Source organism: Suillus clintonianus, assembly GCF_016758775.1.
Source record: "Suillus clintonianus strain FC179 chromosome Unknown DEU56scaffold_70, whole genome shotgun sequence".
NCBI classification, from domain to species: domain Eukaryota; kingdom Fungi; phylum Basidiomycota; class Agaricomycetes; order Boletales; family Suillaceae; genus Suillus; species Suillus clintonianus.
Window position 1 is genome coordinate 1 of NW_024539294.1, and position 20,991 is coordinate 20,991.

Below are 20,991 nucleotides of genomic sequence, written 5' to 3' on the forward strand. Positions count from 1 at the left end.
GCGTCGCCAAGGCCAAATTGGTTGGCAAGTGTGTCCACAAAGAGGGCAGACAATTCGTCTACAAAGAGATTTGGGTCAATTTGTGGTTGACGTGAACTTGAAGGCGGGGATTCAGAAGTGCGTTGGTAGCCAGTAGGGCTCATCAGCAAACTTGAATTCAAAGGAGTTCCTGGCTCGGAACGGTCGGGTGAACCAGATAATTGGAATGATGATAATGCCCGTGGCTGGGAACCAGCAGGTGGGATAGAGAAGTCGAAGGACATATTTGCAGACTGGGACGGTGAAAAGATGAATGAAAAAAGGACGAGAGAAAAAAAGAATGAATGACTTGGACTTTGCGAGTCGCTGGAAACTGCTCTACTAATGAGATGTAATGCTTGTTAACATATTTATACGAAAACCTGACTTACATTAGTGGGTTCTGTGCAGGATCAATGACGGCCTCAAGGCATATCTTCAGTTTCCTATTACTTGTAATAAGGATCATGTTTGGTGGTAGCCGGCACAGGAAGGATGACCTCAAGGTATAATTTCGGTTTCGTGGTTGTAATAAGGACCATGTTTGATGGTGGTGGGCGCTGTTATAATGATGGCCTTGAGGCATAAGAGTTCCAGTTTTGAGTCACTGTTGGATGGTATTAATCTGGTGGGCTGCAGCCAAACGGCAACACCGCATAGCAGCAAGTATTGGTAATCAACTAAGATCAAAACGTCTCGAGGCGGCACAGCAGATGATAATATTATTATTGAGGTGGGATACTATAGCTAGTAGCAGATGATATGTAGAATGGGATATCAATATTAAATATACTAGTAGCAGATGATATGTAGAATGGGATAATATTAAATATAGTAGTAGCAGATGATATGTAGAATGGGATAATATTGCGTTACTGGACTTGTAATACAGACCGGTGTTGCTGCAGCGATCTATTAACTTGTAGGCCTCGACCCCGTCCACGTGGTCCATGTGCTGCCGCCGTAGATGTCACGGAAGCTCCACTTGTGGTATTGTTACGTGTCCGAATCTCCCTGGCAGCACCCTCGAGGATTGCAAGGTTCATATCGGGTGGCTGAACAGGTACCCGAAGGCCCTGCATGTGTTTTGCGTCTCGCATCCGTGCGGTGTTGAGAACGAGGTCATCAGGATCCCCGATATGACGTATCACGGCCTTAGCTTTCGACGTCTTCGCTCGTTCTTCATAAACAAACTCAATATCAGAAGGCGAGCTTGTGCAGTTGTGCGCTCGGCACTGATGCTGCAGATTTGCTGCGCATAAAATTTGCTTTCACGGAAACAGAAATTTAGTGATTGACAACATGTACAGATAAACCACGAACCTCAACAGGATAGAGCAAGAAACCGCCGTGTGCCCTGACTGCGGGCATAGAGTAGGACACCGCTGGTTCACCAACACTTCCGCGTTCCAGAAGAATCGCATCTGGACGCAGAAGTTTATCTGCGTCCGAGCCTTGGCGCTGGATGATTTCGCGAATGCACGCCACAATCGGAGACTCCTCTGCTGTGCCCTTAGCTGCAATGACCCAGTCTCCTATCTTGCAAATGTCCCCGTTGAAAAGTACCACGGACTTGCAGGTACGAAAATTATGTCCTCTGAGAATGTCATTTGGAAGGGACCGGAGTGCGTTTGGGAATAATTTCCCTGTCTCGGTAGTGGAGTATGGTTGGAGTGGTAGGTTGCTACGAAGGCATTGACCTAAAGGTACTTAGTATTATATTTCTCAAAGCCGGAACTCGTGTAAAATCAAACTTTACCGTATTTCGTGGTGTCAGCCTGTGTATCAAGTCCGAGGTAGTCCGTGATGATATTCGGCCGTTGAACGAGTGACAATGGACCCTTTCCGACAACTTGAACATTTATAGCATCCGGCGGCTTGTCTGACAAGGGATTAGAGACCTGCAGAGTAAGATCGGGAGAATCAGAGTGGATATTGTTAGTATTATCGTGTATCAGTATTCGTGCGCCCGAGAGAATATGACGAATCCGACTCCCATGGGCAAAAGAACGCGCGATATCTCGAGAAGGAGCACGGTGGTTCGAATGGATGCTTTTTGCGCGGATGACAGCATTGAAGGACTCAAATGCCTCTGTTGCAAATAAAGCGGCTGGCCCGAATCGTTGAATGTGGTCAACAACATGCAATAGAATATGGAATTTAGGTTTATTGAACCATCGAGGAGTCCACCTGGCAGTGCACGCAAGGAAGTTATTGATTGATGTCGTGAGATTGCGCTGAGACGATAATGATCGAATAATATCAATATCAGCAAATCAAACTGAAAAGTACTGTGCTACATACCAAGTGTTCCGTGGAGTTTTCGATTTCAGGCTGCCAGATGAGTGGTATCAGGTTCGATAATGCAACCCAAGTATCATAGCATTCCGTGGGTACCAAGTCGTGAAGCACAAAGGGTGCAACCTGCGCAATGGCACGAAAATCACGACCAACAAGAGACCCTGCATATTGAACGAGGGTGTGACCGGCAAGATGGCTGAGTCCAAGACCCGAGACGTCGACAGATGATAGGCGAGTTTCTAAAAGCTCGCGCTTCAACTTGTCTTTTCCGATCCTTACAGAGACCACATCACGCCAAAGGTATTTGACGAATCCAAGAAGGACCGTGTGGAGGATTTCCACGGGTGTGTCAGCGTGAGGATCGATACCTGGGATATTGTCGAAGTCAATCCCACGCTGTGAAAATAGTTGAGATACCTTTTATTCGCCAAACGGGACTTGTGACGTTTTCGGGCAGCGTCTCTTTGACTCTATCGAGCGCTTCCTGTTTCGCCTTACCACCCCGAATTTTGCAGTGTGATTCAGCTAGGCGATTCAAGAATGAGTCCAGAAAGGTGTCCTTGATGCCCGTGGAAGTCTTCCACTGCTTGATCTGGGTCTGATTCCCAACTGTCGATGCATGACTGAACATTGACTTGAGTTCAGAAATGGTTTCATTCTTGTGACGTGGTTCTCCTATCTGGTACCATGCTTCGTAAACAAAATTATATTCAAGACTGCGCAGATTTGTTACCTTTACAAACCGCTTAACCCGTGTTACCATCTCCTCCATGGTCTCCTTTGCTCGTTTCCGTGTAGATTTCAGAGGAGCATCAGTATGGGCTTCGGGCTCACTTCCACTAACCTCACCAACACTGTGGTCGGTATCATCAGGCTGTGCAGCAGCTGCTCGTGCAGGATTGCTCTCTGCACTTGCATCGTGCCCCTTCACTTTACACATACGGCAAAAGTATTTTCCCATCGACCCAATATGACAGGCCATCTCACTTTGCATGGGGTTGTCCCCAAGCAAAGCTAAGACAGACGGAATGACAAGAATGTACTCCTCGTGGACACAGTCCCAGGCCCAGATGCCTTGCTTCCATGATTCTCTAAATTGTACCAGCATCATTATTTCTACTCGCCTGCTTGTGACAAATCTCACTCACTCGAGTTGGTCTACAATACCATCCAACATTTCAAGCGGAGGGGCAAGATTTGATGTACAAAGAAAATGGACGTTGTACTCGTGGTGGACTTCTGCACGCGGCAATCCTGCAGCGGTAAAAAGAAAAGAGTTGTGTTTGTTCCACTTCTTCGACCAGTTTCCAGATGTGTCGTCACAGTATAACCAGAGAGGCATCGCATAGACACGAGCGCCCGATGCCCGAACACGCCATTTGTTGCCTTCGGAAGGATTGGTTAATGTCCATGGCTGCAATTCGCCATTTGGTTCACGTTCAACACCTAAACAGATGTTTGTAAGTGTAATTGTCAAAGTGATAAATGATTCTACCATAGATTGAGTGTGCGCAAGGTAGACCAGATGTTGCTTCGCTTGAATCCCAGTTTTTGAATGATACAAGAAGGTCATCTTCTGATACTTCGAATGAACGAAAATCTTCTACAACCCAACCACAGTCCAGTTCATTGGTGACGGGCCGCAATGACCAAGCTTTAGTGTACATCTTCCCACCACGTGTGAACCAGCGAAATGGAATGCAAGCTCGGCCGCTCAATAACAGTGCAGGCTCGAAAACAAAGAAATCTTGGTTGTGCAGTCTGGCGACAGGCGTAAGCAGCTCCGGGTCGAGTTCCTCAAGCCAACGTTTAGCTTGTCGAGCTTCATTCAGTTCCATGCCAGTATCTTCAGGGTAGAAGTGTAACAGTGGGCGAACTCGAGGATTCATCATTTCCTTCAAACACGACTAAGTGTAAAATATTAATTACAAAACATAACACACCTGCCGAATAATGTCAGGCAGCGAGTTAACATAGTACTTATGTCCAAGAGCACCATCATAAGGGATTGAGCGGATACCACATAACCGTTGAATAGTGTCTTTGATGAGTTTGACAGACTTCACCGAAGGTACATCATCTACATTGTTGACCCGAAGTAGCCAGAGCAAAATGTCAATCTGTCGTTCTGAAAAAACAGAGCGCGGAAGGTGCATGAGAATATCAAGCGTGCACGTCTAATACAAAACCATTGGATCAACAACAGTTGGCAGGTTGATACTAGAAGACCTTACAATTTTATCGGGCCACGGAAACCACTCCTCATTCACGCACAGGTTCGTGTCATATTTATGCATTACTTGCTCTAATTGTAGAGCATCTGTGATGCATTCATCCTACAGCTGTAGTGCCCCCGCATAGTAGCAATACTTGTATACCTGATGCATTACTCCTCCCACTCATCCCTAATGCATCAATTGTCTCCCTATAACGCTGATGCATTATCTGAAGCTGATGCACGCTCCCGCCGTTGTTCTGATGCATCCCTCGGTGTTCTCTGATGCATGACTCCTCCCAGCTGATGCACGCTCCCGCTGTTGTTTTGATGCATGACTCCTCCCAGCTGATGCACGCTCCCACTGTTGTTTTGATGCATCCCCCGATATTTTCTGATGCATGACTCCTCGTCGCTGATGCTCCCCCGCCGTTCCCGCTGTTTATTTGATGCATCCCTTTGATGCATCCCCCGATGTTCCCGCTGTTTGCTCCCGCTGTTTGTTTGATGCATCCCCCGCCATTCCCGCTGCTTGTTTGATGCACGATATATATTGGTAGATGTACTACTAGCTACTGGCTATATAATACATTCTTCGGACCCATCCTGCACGTTCAGATGAGATAGCGTCTGTGCCCAATTCGCCTCAAACGAGGCTGCCAGTTGCATGCGCAAGTGCGCCTGACGATGTGCATACGCTACGCACCCGTCCTCATGCTCCGCGTCAGTCGGTACAACTTCGTTGCGCCTTTCGTCCCAACGCCTCGCTTCCCACCTCAGGAATGCTCCTATGCGACGCATTTCCTCCCGAAGGAGTGCTACTTCCTCCTCCCATCGCATTGCACGAGCTCTCGCTTTGCACCATTCAATCCTCATGTCTGTAGGTAGCATCATTAGAAAGAGAACTCATTCTCGGATAATGCTTACCTTCCAAAGCTCCATTATCATCTTTTTCGCTTCCACCAGCGCCCCGCATATTCCAGATCCACGGGAGCTTTCGTCTGCCTTCGGATTCTCCCCAAAGAATGTCGGACATCGAGCGTATGTCTTGGCGGCTTAAGGGACGTAGCGAAGATTGCCAGCCGGACTCGTTCAACAAATTACCTAGAACCACCAGTGCCTTATGCGCACATTCATATCTCCTAGTAGCGGATTCGATCCTGATGTCAATCGCCTTGAGAGTGTTGCGAGCTCTGGTATTCGCCCCTTGGCCTCGAAGGTGTCGGTCTTTGTGCTTGAGAATGGCTGTTTGAGCGCGCAGGCAGGAGCGCAAAGAGCGAAGCGCGTCGTGGCCTTGAGCGTATCGAAGTCGCCATTCTGTCCTCTGCAGGGATTGATCGCAAGGTAGAGACCTCCCGATCTGCGAAGGTAACCATAACTTGAAGCTTTCAGCGGTGGAAGAGATGGAGGAAGGGTTTGCGGCGGTTGCATTGTCCGAGATCCGCATGGCCGCGACGTTGGGCATATAGAGCTCTTGAATCTTGACCCAGGAATCGAGGCGACGCTGTAATGCATTACTACGCTCGACTAATTTACCTTCTTGATTGTCCGTGACGTGTAAACCACGACCATCCTTGTCAGCTCTCAAGCGCCGTCTGGGAGAAAGTATGAGTCACCACGCAAGCGAAAATGTACGAAAAGACGTACTGTTGCTCCTCAAGTTCCAGCGCCGAACTGATCAATATACTAGGGGAGCAATCCTCGTGAAGTGAGATACGGGCACCGCTCTGCATGCTTTGTTCCTCTTCTTTGGCCAGCGCTAGCCGAACGGACGCTAGTGTTATTACTGAAATGAAAACCAATGCGTCAGTACTTCGTAATGGTGAATGGGTCACATACCATCTGAGTTTCGCTCGAAGGGATTAAGTTGACTTTGATCATTCTCCCAGGCCTCCACCTGCGATCTCCATTGCTCTAAAACCTCCCCGTACTCCTCTTTAAGGCCTTCTTCAAGGTCGTTAAGGGCTGCTTGATGATCCGCGCATTGAGGCACAGCTTCTTTAAGCTTGCGCTGCATAGTATTACCTAAGAAAACAAATAAGCCCAACCCCCCAACACAAGAGACATACGAACCAAGACCGACAACTTTTTTCCAATTCCAGTCGCCGAAAAAATCATCTAAGGTATCCCGCCGTGCACCAGGTCCCATCTCCTTGGTGCTGGACGCAACGGGGTTGATGTTGGCCCACCCACGTTCCGGCGCTTCGCCATCCGTGCGACCAACGCCTCGTTTGAAGTTGAACGAAAAGGTAGTCTGGCATTTCTCGACATGCGCAGGTAAGTGAAACTTCGGCACGAAGAAAGAGATGGCCTTGGAAGTGTGATCGAACTGCATTGAAGTAGGGAACGCGCTCATACGCTGCCATAGCTTCTTATGCCACTGGCAGGCAATATCGTAGGAGATGTTGAGAGTCTTCAGGGACGAATGGCGAAGGGTCGAAAAGAATAAGTAGTCCATATTTATATACCTATTGGCCGTCAGTCAATGCATATCCCGAAGTTCGATAATACTTACTTTTCACCTTTTTGAAGGTCTCCAACTGCGTTTGGCCGTTTCATATTGTGACGGGCGCAGTCGATGGTGCCCAGACCAGTAGCAGCCAGGCCCCGGTTGGTCTTTGTGTCTGCCATGTTGACTGCAGTATGACTGGAACAAGTAGATTTCTAAACACGATTAGCAGGTAACCAGCGCAGTACAGTGGACCAGAGACTTACCTCTTGAACAATGTCGATCTTCTCTGCGAGGAATTCCTTGTACCCTGCCTCCTCTACAAAATAAGTCCAGCCGCGACTTAAACTGGGGTCCGTGAAATTGTTGGAAACAACTTTCTGCTTGAGACGGAAGTTGGCGTCGATGGCGACAAACAATGCATACATCCAACTGACAAAACTGTTAAGTGTCCACCTATATGATAGAGCCTCCGACTCACCGTTTCGCCTGAGGAGCATTCTCCCAATTGTCCGGTAAATTTTTACCGGGGTGCGGACAAGCTGGACACAACACGGCACATTCTCCTTCTACTGTAGCATCCAAGCCTTTGGGGTCGTGCCCTCTGCCGGACCGCTTAAGCATGGTTAAATGTCGCCATTCACGTAACATTCGCATGAAACACTCATATCGAGACTGAGTGATCACATTAGCTTTGTTGCGAGCGTGCTGATCAACACACTTACTAACCTTAACAGGGGCCAGACCGGTGTTGTTGGTTCTCCGCGTAAGAGCATTGTAAAATTCATAAGCCGATACCTTAGACTCAAAAGACAATATATGGAATTCCTCCAGGAGACGGAATGTTGCTGCCGTTTTAGGGTTGGCCGTCGTGGAAGGAAACCAAGAGATTCGAAGAAGTTGTTGTACGTGTGCGACTGCATTTGAACAACCGCAGAAGTCGAGTGATACCTCATGAATAGCATGAGAATCCATGACAACGAAATCATCGTTGAAGGCGCGACGGGGTTTGGGGCACACCTGACCAGGTGCATGGCCCAATTGGATTCGGAGCCCGAGGGCTTTCAGGGTGACACGTTCAAAGAACATTCCATTCCATTTCTGCAGAGCTCGGTCAGAACATCTCATATTATCAAAACGGACAACTGACCTGCAATCTATGGAGTGGATGGAGTTGGTGTGCAGTTTTGATACAGGATGAACATTGGAGATTGACGCCAAAACAGTCTTCACAACGATAGTTGGGGGAAAGATCACCGCACCCAGAACACGGCGCGTTCCTGAGGTTGCCCTTGCCTTCGAGACGCAATATCTCTTCAAGAAACAGAGGGCGATCCTTTAACCACACAAGTAACGGATGATCCTACACACTTTGAGCAATGAGAACACATGATCCGAATCTAAAACTTACTCCTGGTGCGCGACCTATTCTTACATCTTCATCGTCGAACGGCACGGTATCGACATCCCATGATTCAACAGTGTTATCGAATTGATCAGGGATAAGGGCTGATGTTGTCGACTTAGGCTGGGTTGTTGCCTGGGCGTTCTTAGGAGGCTCGAGATATGACCGCGTGTAGCTAATAGATCCATCCCCGCGAACTTGATACTGAGTATGCTGACGATGCTGAATCCCTGACGGCTTGGAAGTGCGCAAGTAGGAATTCAGCTTGGGATTCTTCTTCCGCTTCTTGTTCGGCCGCAAGGCATGTAGAGTTCGTGATAGTTCTTCAGTGCAATGGATCACCTGGGATGATGTTGCCCCCGCAGAGGGCAAAGCAGCACTAGCAGAGACACTCATGCTCGCGAAACGCACCAAGTACCACCCAGCGACAAACTCATCAGCTGTGAAATCATTAGTAAGCGATCTGACATTGATCTTCCACTTACCTAGATTCTTGGATGACAGTGGCAGTACCTTTGCCATTCGTGCGCGTGAAGCGCCGTGAACGGCTGTCAGTTTTGGTAAACAATGCGGCAGGAAATTCCTCTACCATGTATGCATACAGTTGTGAAAGTCGCTTATGTAATAATCCTAAACCGTCATACAGCACTGTACCTGATCATATTCCTTCTTGCTAACGGTCAACGATGCATCCAACGGCTCGTGCATAAAAGGTCATCTAAGTTGGAGACTCGTGAGTTCATTCGTCTCTTCTTTGTCCTTACTGATTTTCATGGCGAACCACAACCGTCTGGACCGTGAAGGTCAAATTATCCTTGGTACGTTGTTTCGTCGTTGATCATTGATTCTCACTCATTATTGGCAGATGCTGTAATACAGCTTTTATCCTCGTTGACGCTCTCCCCGGACGACGCTCACAATCTCATTCGAGTTGTTGTCGACAGTACCGAGTTACAGTCACCTTCCACTTTGGAGACTCCTCAGCCCCCTGCTCCTCACCCCACTACCCAGATTCATCTTGCGACCTCTCCCATTGTAACTCCAGCTTCCACTTCGCAGACTCCAGTTCCCACTGCGCAGACTAAATCTCCCACCCCCCTTGTTGTGCAGACTCTTCAGCCTCCTGTGTCCCTCCCGGTTCCGTCTTCATCCATCCTCCCAACAACCACAACAACCTTCAACGGGGAGGAAAGGCGTCAGCAGCAATACAATGGCTTCACCTTTGATATTCCATCTGCTGACGCAAATGGACCATTCTACCTTGTCAACCGAGGTCGCCGTGTTGGCGTTTTTGATACATGGTGCGGTTTTTTCCTCACTCTAATTCCAGTATCTGATATTGAATCACAGGCCGCGCACTTCCCCCCATGTGATTGGGGTGAAAACATCTTCGTATAGTCGTGCGCGGTCCTTGGATGATGGGATTTCGCGTATCATGGATGCCATAGACCTAGGAGAAGCAGTATGGCTTCCTTGAAGGGAAGATAGGCGACTCTTGATTCACATAGTTCGAATACAATTTTTGTAGTGAGGATCCGTACAATATAATGAGGATCTGTTGACTCCTCGTGGCAATTACTCTGTGAATAAATGTAGATAATGCGCGAGGCGCGGAATACGTCTAAGTCAAGTGGGAAAGTGAAGCGCTAGCATGTCTTGAAGGAGGAATGCGTAATCTACAATGAGACAGATGTATATAGACTCTACAACACAGCAAAATCAGGGGTCTTCTGATAGAGCAGCTCACCTCGCGCATGATGGTAAAAGAGAGAATGTATATCATCCATAGCGTGCATGAGAACATCCTCCAGCGCTTTGTTGACATCATCTACCCTTCCAGCAGTAAGCTCGACCTGACGCAGCTCCTTCCCCACACCAAGGCGTTGCAAAGTTGCGCAATGGCATTCCTGAACCTGTTGTCGGAGTTCCTCTACTTTTACCAGCAAAGTCGTGATAGCCTGGATGCAAGACTCGATGTCTGTGCTCGCTTTGAAATCGTGGACTAAGTTGTCGAAAAGCTCAGTCGAGGAGCCGTTCATGAGGCGGTTGAGTGCAGCATCTACATTTGCTAGAGTCCCACTTGTAAAATAAGTAGTTAGTTCGAGGTAACAAAACGCTCTGGGATAGACTCACCTCCTGCCCGCGCATAATTTAACATGTCGTTTAGGAATTTTCTGAGAGTCCACATTGACGCTGCAATGACATGAAAGTGAATCAGACATTTGTGAAAGAAGATTAAGCTCACTGTTGTTGTGCTCGGAGTCGATACCTTGCTTTGTCCTTCAAACTGATGATAGCGCGATTCCTACACATTATAGTTAGTATTAGAATCTGCGTTGCTGTGTATACAACTCACCGGTCATAATATTTTTTGCGGGATCGTCTTGCTGCCTCCGTTTTCTCTTCAGAAGTCCAGTGCAATCGAGGGCGAGTCATAGTGTGGTTATGAAGTAAGTGTGGGAGGTTAACAAATCGAAGATCGCAATGAGCCGGGAGTTCGTATGGTAGGTAATTTACACGAGAATTATAATATAACATGTCTCCGTAACCTACAGACGACCGATTGTAAAATAAAATATAGTGAGCGTATGTATGGGTACTGTAGGCATCATTTGGTGAATGTGTGACTGCTATATTAAAGTAAGAACATGTCTAGCGAACATATTTTGAGGAATTTACACGAGATTTATAACATAAGATGTCACTGTAGCCTACAGACAATTGAATTGTGAAGTTGAACATGGTGCAGCGTGTGTATGGATACCGTAGGCATCATTGGTGAATATTTGACTATCAAATTAACCTTGAGGGAATGTCTAGCGAACATATTTTTGTCGCGACACCTTGATCTACTACTGCACGCCAATCAATCATTGCTAGTAGCAAGACTCCTATTAAACAAATTCACAAAGTTTTCCTCAACATCCGGAGTGCATATTTGCTTGCCATTATCAAAACCAGCTAGTACATAGTGTATATATCTCTATGTACATATGTATACTTTTGCCGATATAAGAGACGGTGCCAGTAGCATGCAAGACCTAGGTGGAGGTCTAGAATTATGGCGCGGATACTTCCGGTAAGCTCAATCTAGGTGGAGGTCTAGAATTATGGCGCGGATACTTCCAGTAAGCTCAATCTCTCCCGGTATACAGCTCAATTCTAGGTGGAGGTCTAGAATTATGGTGCGGATACTTCCAGTAAGCTCAATCTCTCCCATATTCATGATGCTTCGACTCAGAGGACATTCTATTCGTAGGGCGCGATGTTTTGAGGGCAATCCAGCACTCCGCCGCGGAGTCCAAAAATAGCATATATCAGTCTCATCTCAGACGATCAGTACGTGCAAACACCCACTAAAATCTGCTGAGGTATGCGATCTATTTTTCTTCTATATAATGACTACGGCTAATGTTTACAGTCTGCGAAACATATTTGCAGGAGAGAGTTTCAATGAACGGCTGCCAAACGTTTCACACTGAGGTACGTGACACTGAGGTACGCGAGCGGGTCCAGGCTAAGTATAAATTTCGCAGTCAGCGACACCCAAGCCGACGGTACCAGAATGGTCAAGCGATCAACTGAAGTGGTTAGAGGACCAGATGGCCCTATACTCGTTAGCCTGCCAATACGACGACCTCTTGGAATTCTGGCCATCGTTGTTCGACATTTTTTTTGCTTGTTGGCCGATCATTCCAGAGTCCGAGGTCCTCACCACTGAGCAACAACACTCCCTTTTTCAGGCGGAAGAACAGCGCAAACTCGTAAGTATTTTTATATAAATTATTAAGTTACATTGTAGCTCTGACTACTCGACTGCAGCGCATTAAAGCTTGGTTCGAACAAAAGAAGACCAACTCTATGGTACCACTTACCATAACGTCTGTGTCTGCAGATGGCCAGATGGTCTTGCGTTTTGAGGAGCCGTTCGAGGAAGCGTTCAACCGTACTTTGAACGTTCAACCGTAGTTGGAGGACAGCGAGGCAGATAGCAACAAAGAAGCATAGTATATTTAGAAGTACCAGAGCCGCCAAATTAAACTTTGTTTGATACCTAACTCTATAAACGAAGTCTCTGCGTTTGATTCTCGAGCCTCGAGTGCGCTCAAGGCAACAAATGAAAAAGTTTGACCAGCACACGTGAAATCGCGAGTGTTGTTCTGAGGTACATAAGGCTTTTTTCTTTTATTTTCATACATTACATTCAGCACGCTACGTGATACGTGACCTAATTCAATAATTAACAGTACGACATGCCGACATTTCATCATGCTGCTCTGCGGACTGACATGGTACTTACAGATGCCGGCAGCAAAGTGGACCACCGATGAACAGTACGTCTGGCTTCAAGATCGGTTAGCGACGTATATGGTCCACGCGAAGGAAAAGGATTACTCACGTTTCTGGGCTCCGTGTCGTATAGCCTGGTTCGCGCAGTTCCCAGAACGTGCGGTGGTCTATCCTGACATCCCCAAGGATGTTGAGCTTACCTGCGAGCAGCAAAAGGTCGTTGAGCTCGCAGAGGAGGCGCGTGAGGCGGTAAGCTCTTTGGCGTGTTACCTATGCTGCGTTCTCACAATCAGTACCTATCCACAACAGCAACTACACACCTGGTTTCGCTGGCGTGTCAATAAATCTAAGAAGAACCGCAGCCTAAAGAAGAAACTAACAGTCTTTGACGATACTCTGCAGCCGAAGAGACGCGCGAAGTCAGAGGCTGAAATTTATTCAGAGTTGTATTATGACGAGCGTATCAAGCCCTTGGTGATGGCTGAGCAAGATGCCGGAAACGTGGCAACGTCCGGCAAGCGCGTGGCCCTTGGTCGAAAATTCTCGAAGGAGTTACTGGAAGATGAGACTGAAGAGATCAAGGCAGAGATTCGTGAAAAGTATGAGGAACAACTCACTCACAAGAAGCGCGCCAAGCGTGAGAAGAACGTTCTTGACGATGACGCCGACAACGACGACAACGAAGAGTTAGATGCGGAGGCAATCATGCAGTACGTGTGATTCAGTTCTATCAGTGTATTCAATACTAATGCCATTCAAATTTTACAGAGGTATAGATGACTTACCTGTCATTTGTCGACGCTTCGCGAAGCTTGTCAAGCAGAAGACTCGCTTCATGGTCTCGTTTATGTTTGCTGGTCCTGATCCTAGAAATGACTGGGACATGACGACATTATCGTAAGTTGCGAGGATTTGTCAGCTTGTACTGCCACTCACGCAGAGAAGGTGTCATCCTTCAGAAACACCTCAAGGCGATTCCTTTGCCGAGCTATACCAGACGGCTGATAGCGACTTCTTGGCAGCCTTCCAGCAGTACGCAGAACAAATATTTCGTAAGTCTTCTTATCTCGCATTAATAGTGGCAACACTCACTGAAAGTGCGTGCAGCTGGCAACAAGCGGAAGCCCGACAACAAGGCCGAAAGCAGTGAGATTGGAGGCATTGCTGAGGAAGAGTCTGAGGAGCGTGAAGAGGATGGGGAGGAGTGTGAAGAGGATGGGGACAAAGACGAGGAAGGCGAAGAAGACGAGCCCAATGCGCAGTCTACAGACGTCGAGGAAGAATCTCAGCTAAATGTGGATGAGGGCGAGGCGAATCAGTACATGGAGTCTGGTGAGTTGCCCAGTCTTTATATACCTTTAGACGAGCGGCTGATGCATCGGTCTGATGCATCAGCAGTCACTCTTCCCATCCCTGGTGCATCCTTAGGCGATGCATCTGATGCATCAAGTCTTGGGGGATCATCTGTGATGCACGCGTCGATGGAGACGACTGCCAGTTTACCGTCCGTAAGTGCTTCTTTGGTCTCAGCATCAACGCTCGCACCTGACTCTCGATATTTTAGTATGGCACGCCGTTCTATGGCATGTCAATGTATGACACGCAGCCTCAGCCCATGTACGGCGCCCATGCCATGTATGGTGGACAGGATCAAATGTATGGCACGCAAGGACCAACATATGACGCGCAGGGCACCAGCCATGCTTTACTCGCCGGAAATTCCTGCCTCACTGGGTCTGATGCGTCGCTTCACTCTCAAGGAACCGCATTCCCACTACAGACGACTAACCACTTCGATTTCGGCATCCCTCCTTCTAATTCGTTCATGCCAGGCGCGGTCACCCCCGAGTTTTCGTTCGATCAGGGATTCCAGGCTGCAAATTGGAACAACCAGGCCTGGAGCGTGAACAACAACAATCCAGGCTGGAATTTCAGTTCTGCTGAACGAAGCAGCCTGCAGGACTCACTCGACTCACTTCCTGCTCTGCCTCCTCCTGCCAGTGAGCCCAATGAGGACTCGCGACCTGTTCTACCTTCTCCCAACCCGATCCTGAGTATGGACGATACTTCTCTCCCTCCTGTTCTACCTTCTCCCAACCCGATCCTGAGTACGGACGATACTTCTCTCCCTTCCATCGGCAAGGCTCGCACGACGACTGGCAGAAGGGTTGCCCAGAAGGCTACCAAAAAGGGAGACAGCCAGAAGCGTCCTAATACTAAGTCGACCAAACCCTCAGCTGAAACAGCAACACAGCCGTCTCCCATTGTGTGTGCCACCAAGAACAAGCAGCCGGCTAAATCCTCTTCCAAGAAGTCGTCTGTCGCTAAGCCATCGCCTGGTCAGGCTATACCCTCCATTGAAACGGTCGCTCAGCCCTCTGCCCCTTCTGCCCAGTGCACGACCAAAAAAAGGCAGCCACCTGCTGCTAAGCCGTTGGCTGATGAGTCTGCCGCTACCACAAGGGAGCCCTCACCCGGTCCTTCACCCAACCCTATTGTCAATGTAACTGGTGGTGCCTCCAGCGCTTCATCATCAGACAGCTTGATGAATGTCGCTTTGGACACTGAAGTGCGCAGAAAGCGCGTGCCAATCAAATCTAGACGCAATGACCTTGCAGATGCTATTGGGACTAACGGTGTTTCGTTCTACGCTGGGAAGGAGAATTTATTGGAGGCCGAAGCACCTCGCTTGTTGAAGCGGCCTGCGCAAAGTGAGGCTTCCAGTGCTCCCAAGTATGTTTGATTTAGTTTTTGCGTACTTTGCCTCACACACTGACGTATTTTAGGAAAAAGCGGACCAAGGCGTGATTGGCTAGGCACTGCGTATTGATTCGTTGTACAATAGCATCTTGATAGCATCCTTTGATAATTTGTATTGACCGCTGTGACTTAATGAGATCATCTTGACATAGACCAAACGACTTAGCGAATTTTGAGTGGAGAGATCACGTGATCTCTGTTGAACGTTCGAACTATGACACGTAGGCACTTAGTGAATGCAGGTAGTAGTAAGTATATATGTCACAGACGGCGCAAGTTTGAAAACAAACGAGTTTCTGTATTATGATGCCATATGTTCAATTATCACACTAATACAGGCTATCTACCGTATAGTAATAAATGGGCGATACATTCATTGGTAGCGGCAGGATTGCTAATGATACTGGTGGTAATATCGCATCGATGGTGCCAGGGGTGCATCAAGGAGCGGGCCATTGGAAGCGGCGGGATGGAAGCGGCGGGATGGAAGCGGTGGGATGGAAATGGCGGGATGTGCGCAGCAGTACCCATTGGAAGTGGCGGGATGTGATATATATAGTACAAGGGCGCATTCATTGGTAGGGCATCAATGGTGGCCGTGGATGCATCAATGGTGGCGGGAATGCATCACAGAGTGGGGTGCTGATAGGGTGGTATATATAGTTCAATGAGGTATCGGGGATGCATCAATATCAATGGCGGGGATGCATCAAGGAGCGGCAAGGGCGCATTTGGTAGGGCATCAATAGTGGCCATGGATGCATCAATGGTGGCGGGAATGCATCACAGAGTGGGGTGCTAATAGGGTGGTATATATAGTACAATGAGGTATTGGGGATGCATCAATATCAATGGCGGGGATGCATCAATATCAATGGCGGGGATGCATCAATATTAATGGCGGGGATGCATCAAGGAGCGGGTTACCTGCAGCGCCTTGATTAGTAAGGCTAAGGTGATGTCATAATCCATCAGGAATGCATATTCACAATGATGCATTAACGATGCATCGATGCATGAAGATGCATTACAGATGCATTACAGATGCATCACAGTGATCCTAGGTGATGCATCTGTAATGCATCATAATGCACCATACATTAGCAGCGCTAGCACTGTAGGATGAATGCATCACTATAACCTTACAGTCTCAATGCTTTGTTGCATCAATATGACAGGGACGCCTGCCAAATTTTAGCTTTATGGTTCTGCAGCCAAAACGATACCGCACAGACGCAAGTCGGTAGTTTCAATATGAATGATAAGGAAGCTAAATCACACTCATCGTCCTAGTCATTGGCCACGGGACTTAAGTGTGTAATGCTCTTCATGAGTTTACAGACTGACATGTCATAATTACACTGATTGTAGGAGTTAGACATTTTATAAGGTAAGTATAAGAGTTGGTCGTAAAATTTATGTTTCAGTGGTGAACGCGCTCTGCCAGGCTGATAGCTCGCCACCCCGTGTACGTGACACCTTCATAAAAATATCTCATTATGTTAACATATATATATATCCTCTAGGCTAATCCAACACAACATCCCGTAAAGTGGATTCAGCCTGCCGATCGGGTACCCCCAGGTTTTTTCGATGTTCCGCCAGATCGTTCTCATGTATGTCATTTTCACCACTTCAGTTTGTTTTCCTGATCTCCGTTTTCTCAGTTCTCTGCACGACACCGCCTCCACTCTTACTCCTCAGCACCGCAAGGAAGCACCTTTCTTAGCCGGTTATTCCACCGCAGCCCCTCCGATTCCCATGATACATCACCGCCCTCTCCTCTGGACTGGACTCGAAACCTTTTGAAAGGGCGCGGACGAAGTGGTGAAGACATCTAACTGCACGGGCGCAGCCTAGCAGTTGCTGAGGTCCCGTATGCAAAGGGTAAACGTGTAGGTCTTTTCTTCTCCTTTGTCAATAAACTCCACCTGATGTCACATAGAGGAACGCTTCCGCGAGGGAAAAACGGAAGCCAAAAACATTGCCCTTGAAGCACTCTACTGCAGGGAGCTCGCGGCCTCTCAAGTCCAATGTTACCCAGCAATCCAGCACAGTGACACAGGTTCAGCCATCTTCGCAATCCCAAGCTGCTGTCTCCAATTCGTCAACTACACCTGCTGTTGGTGATACCACCGCAGCTACGACTTCAACTCCCTCACGCCCTCACATAATGCTCAGACACGCTGGACTCTGGACTCGTTTCTGGCTCTTCATTGGTTGTCTGTCTCCTGAATACACAGATGGTCATCATTAGCCTGTGATTTTCTCGTCCCTTACGAGTCGCATCGCAGCATATGACACAAGTGGAAGAGAAGAACGAAGTGCGTTGCAGGGAATGTTCTGTAGCCTTTTGTTCGTGAACTGCTGCTTTAAGCAGAAGAAGACTCAAGAGGGGTCCGAATGTTATTAGCTCCAATATAAATGTTTGACCAAGAAGTAAACAAACACAGCGAGCTATGAGGGAATGTTCTAGAGCCGATTAGACAACGGGCGCTAGCACATAGGCAACGCAGCTCACTGGAATGCTACCACTGAGCTCATCGGGTTTCTCGGAACAGCGGGCAGCCATGATTAAAGTCAGTGGACTTCGTTTTGTCTCCTTTACTCTTTTCGTTTGACTGATCAAGTTGTACTCACTTCTTTATCCTTCTCTCGTCTCCTCCGTCAAAAATGACTGCAATGCTAAGTTATCCTCCATCCAACAGCAATAGGAACTGCGGAGTGGCAGATGATTCTTGGGCGCTTCAACTGCACAGCTTATGCTGTATATAAGCTGTGAATACGAGGATACGGCATGTCAAACGTACTCTCTGACTTGAACTGAACGCCCATTGTCCCCTACTATCCGCCCGTCGCTATCGTCCTCGGTAAGTGATGGATTTGGAATTTGATGGACGAAAGCTGAGACAATGCTGCACTCGGTAGTTAAAATTCTGGAATGTCTCCGCCCACCACTAAAACGAAAGACATATCAGCAACAACGCCTCGCCAGAAATTCGCAGGACACACCGATTTTGTCTGGGGCGTCACACACCTGCTCGACGGACAGCGGATGATTACTTGTTCAGAAGATGGCTCGATGCGGGTATGGAACTTGGAGAGCGGAAAACAGATAGGGGAGGACTGGCGGGACGGAGACAGTGGAGTGATCAGTATAACGTTGTCCCCAGATGGGAAGAAAGTGATTAGCGGGAGTAGGGACGGTGGAGTGAGGTTGTGGGACATCGACACAGGCAAGGCCATCGCAAAATGGACGGGACACACAAAGGCAGTGTTTTCCATCTGTTGGAGTCGAGATGGTCAGCGAGTATTGAGCGGATCTTTGGATGGGACTGCGAGGCAGTGGGATGTGGAGAGTGGAGAGACAATCCTGGCACCCGGGCCAATCAAGACAGGGCATGCACATGTGCACGTAGCCATCTATTCGCCGGACACCACCATGATTGCGACCGCTGGACGTGATAGGCCCTGGACTGAAGATAACCGTGACCACGTGGAGTGCTCGATTGAAATCTGGGATGCCAAGACAGGCGAACTTGTCGCGACTCTCAAAGGACACACAAATTTGGTGCATTGCCTGGCTTGGACCAAGGATGGGAAAACGCTCATCTCTGGGTCATGGGATAACTCGATTCGGACATGGAATGCAAAATCATGGAAGCAGACCGCAGTTCTCGATGAACACACTTCCTATGTCTTGAGCATTGCAATATCTCCGAATGGCTGCATTCTCGCGAGCACATCGATCGACAAGACAGCGCGATTGCGGAACCTCGACAACGGCCAGCCTATCAGTTCTCCACTCCAACATGCAAATCCAGTTCTCTGTGTCTCATTTTCTGCCGATGGAAAACTACTAGCAACTGGCTCCTTGGATAACAACGCGTACACATGGGATATTGCTACCATTGTTAGAGAAGCTGGTCTCGACGAACTTCTGTTAGATCCACAGGTGAGTCAACATACCTCATTTATTTCATTCTCACAATTGAATGCGCTCTGCCAGGCCAACAAGTCGGCACCCCGTGTACGTGACACTTTCTTAAAATATCTCATTGCGTTCAAACATATACACTCTAGGAAAATGCTACACAACATCCGGCCCAACGACGTCAGCCTGCCCATCGGGTACCCCAAGGTTTTTTTGATGACCCACGAGAACGTTCTCAGGTATGTCATCACTATCACCTCGATGTTTTTCCTGACTTAGTGTGCTCAGTTCTCTCCACGAAGCCACCTCTACTCCTCAGCACCCCAAGGAAGCACACTTCTTGGCCGCTTATTCAACCGCAGCCCCTCCGATACACCGTCTTCTCCTCTCGACTGGTCCCAACACCTTTTTACAGCTGTGTGCGAAACTAATGGCAGTGGCAAAATTTTGGCATCCGCGGTGACGAAAAAGGAAATACGTAGAACGATGCGTCCTGGACGCTGAGGCAAGCTTTTGTGACTTGTCCAGGTTTTTCAGAGACTGTTAGCCCTCCCTACTACTTTCGCTACACGTTCAATACACACATTTTTGCTATGGCGAAAAGAAAGAAGCCTGCCCCGAAGAAGCCCACAATTAAAATACCACCAAGACCACCAACATCAGGAAAACCACCGGTCCCTTTTTCCCGCTTATGTTACTTTTTATGCTTAATATGGAATAAATCCAAGTGAAAACACTGCTTTTCCCACTTAATTGACTTTTGCGAAAGCGAATTAAGACACACTTAAGCTCACAAGTCCAGACCACCAAAAAAGCGAGAAAAGTTGTATTTACGCAATAAGTGATAAATGGTAGTAGTACTAGTAGTACTAAGTCACCCGTTCTCCTCGCCGTTAATCCGAGTCGTGGTTCGAACATCAAAGGTAAAGCGTCGTAACAAGCGCTCATGCAGGTGTGGCAAATATGCACACCACTTGCAGAAGTAGTGCTGCCGCAGTCCGGTCCAGGACCTAGGTTCGAACCCGAACCTTTGCGGACCGGACCCATGGTTCGGTCACAGGTCCAGAACTTCTCTTGGACCGAACCCCTTGGTAGGTTCGAGGTTCGGTGTGTCGTCGATATATCCGGACCGGTTCTGGACGCATCCGGACCGGTTCGAACCCATCATTGTCGCTGACTTCGACTTACGATTTTCGCGAAGTCGAAGCCTCATGTTTTGGGTGAGGCTTTCAATTTAAGTATCGTCCTTGCCCTTCTGTTCACCGTCTTCTCCTACTTCTCCTGCATTCCAGTAGCAACAAGATTGCAAGGCGATCTCTCGGCGACTTTGGTAATGCAACACACTCAGGCGCCAGTAAGTTCGCAACAAGTCTACTGTCTGTCCTAATTAACTTATGATGTGATTTATTTCAGAACATACCTACAGTTGTGATTCACCATACTGATTATCTGCCATGGGTTCTCATTCTGGTGTTTCACGGTGCGCAACAGTTTTCAATCTAGTTTTAAACATATTCACTTGGTACCTAGGTTTGACATTTATCCCTCCTGCCGCTATGTCCTCTGCACGTCGCGCAGACGGTTCGTTGAAAGACGCCAGCGAGATAGAGTGGTACAAT

The 20,991-nt window shown here is 48.0% G+C and overlaps 5 protein-coding genes across 5 annotated transcripts; 2 read left to right on the plus strand and 3 right to left on the minus strand.

Annotated features, from left to right (window-relative positions):
• Positions 1–890: 890 nt before the first annotated feature.
• On the minus strand, positions 891–4,616 carry DEU56DRAFT_742184 (uncharacterized protein; the record flags this gene model as incomplete). Its single annotated transcript, XM_041348917.1, has 10 exons — positions 891–1,286; positions 1,342–1,664; positions 1,778–2,255; positions 2,323–2,687; positions 2,737–2,998; positions 3,053–3,410; positions 3,468–3,765; positions 3,815–4,214; positions 4,263–4,496; positions 4,554–4,616. 10 exons carry the CDS (start codon positions 4,614–4,616, stop codon positions 891–893), a joined length of 3,177 nt encoding a protein of 1,058 aa, XP_041205434.1.
• Positions 4,617–5,113: 497 nt separating this feature from the next.
• On the minus strand, positions 5,114–8,784 carry DEU56DRAFT_872715 (uncharacterized protein; the record flags this gene model as incomplete). The annotated part of the gene is made up of 12 exons (XM_041355803.1): positions 5,114–5,412; positions 5,462–5,638; positions 5,666–6,129; positions 6,182–6,320; positions 6,374–6,559; positions 6,608–7,002; positions 7,050–7,198; positions 7,250–7,415; positions 7,465–7,658; positions 7,713–8,084; positions 8,134–8,319; positions 8,395–8,784. 12 exons carry the CDS (start codon positions 8,782–8,784, stop codon positions 5,114–5,116), a joined length of 3,117 nt encoding a protein of 1,038 aa, XP_041205435.1.
• Positions 8,785–9,160: 376 nt separating this feature from the next.
• DEU56DRAFT_915553 (uncharacterized protein) lies at positions 9,161–9,865 on the plus strand (the record flags this gene model as incomplete). Its single annotated transcript, XM_041357754.1, has 3 exons — positions 9,161–9,206; positions 9,254–9,689; positions 9,739–9,865. 3 exons carry the CDS (start codon positions 9,161–9,163, stop codon positions 9,863–9,865), a joined length of 609 nt encoding a protein of 202 aa, XP_041205436.1.
• Positions 9,866–10,091: 226 nt separating this feature from the next.
• DEU56DRAFT_915554 (uncharacterized protein) lies at positions 10,092–10,824 on the minus strand (the record flags this gene model as incomplete). Its single annotated transcript, XM_041357755.1, has 4 exons — positions 10,092–10,467; positions 10,522–10,581; positions 10,634–10,693; positions 10,745–10,824. 4 exons carry the CDS (start codon positions 10,822–10,824, stop codon positions 10,092–10,094), a joined length of 576 nt encoding a protein of 191 aa, XP_041205437.1.
• A 1,866-nt stretch (positions 10,825–12,690) lies between these two features.
• DEU56DRAFT_915556 (uncharacterized protein) lies at positions 12,691–15,486 on the plus strand (the record flags this gene model as incomplete). The annotated part of the gene is made up of 8 exons (XM_041357756.1): positions 12,691–12,927; positions 12,988–13,388; positions 13,447–13,575; positions 13,624–13,730; positions 13,786–14,010; positions 14,074–14,186; positions 14,243–15,411; positions 15,465–15,486. The coding sequence occupies 8 exons, from the start codon at positions 12,691–12,693 to the stop codon at positions 15,484–15,486; spliced, it is 2,403 nt and encodes an 800-aa protein (XP_041205438.1).
• Positions 15,487–20,991: the final 5,505 nt, after the last annotated feature.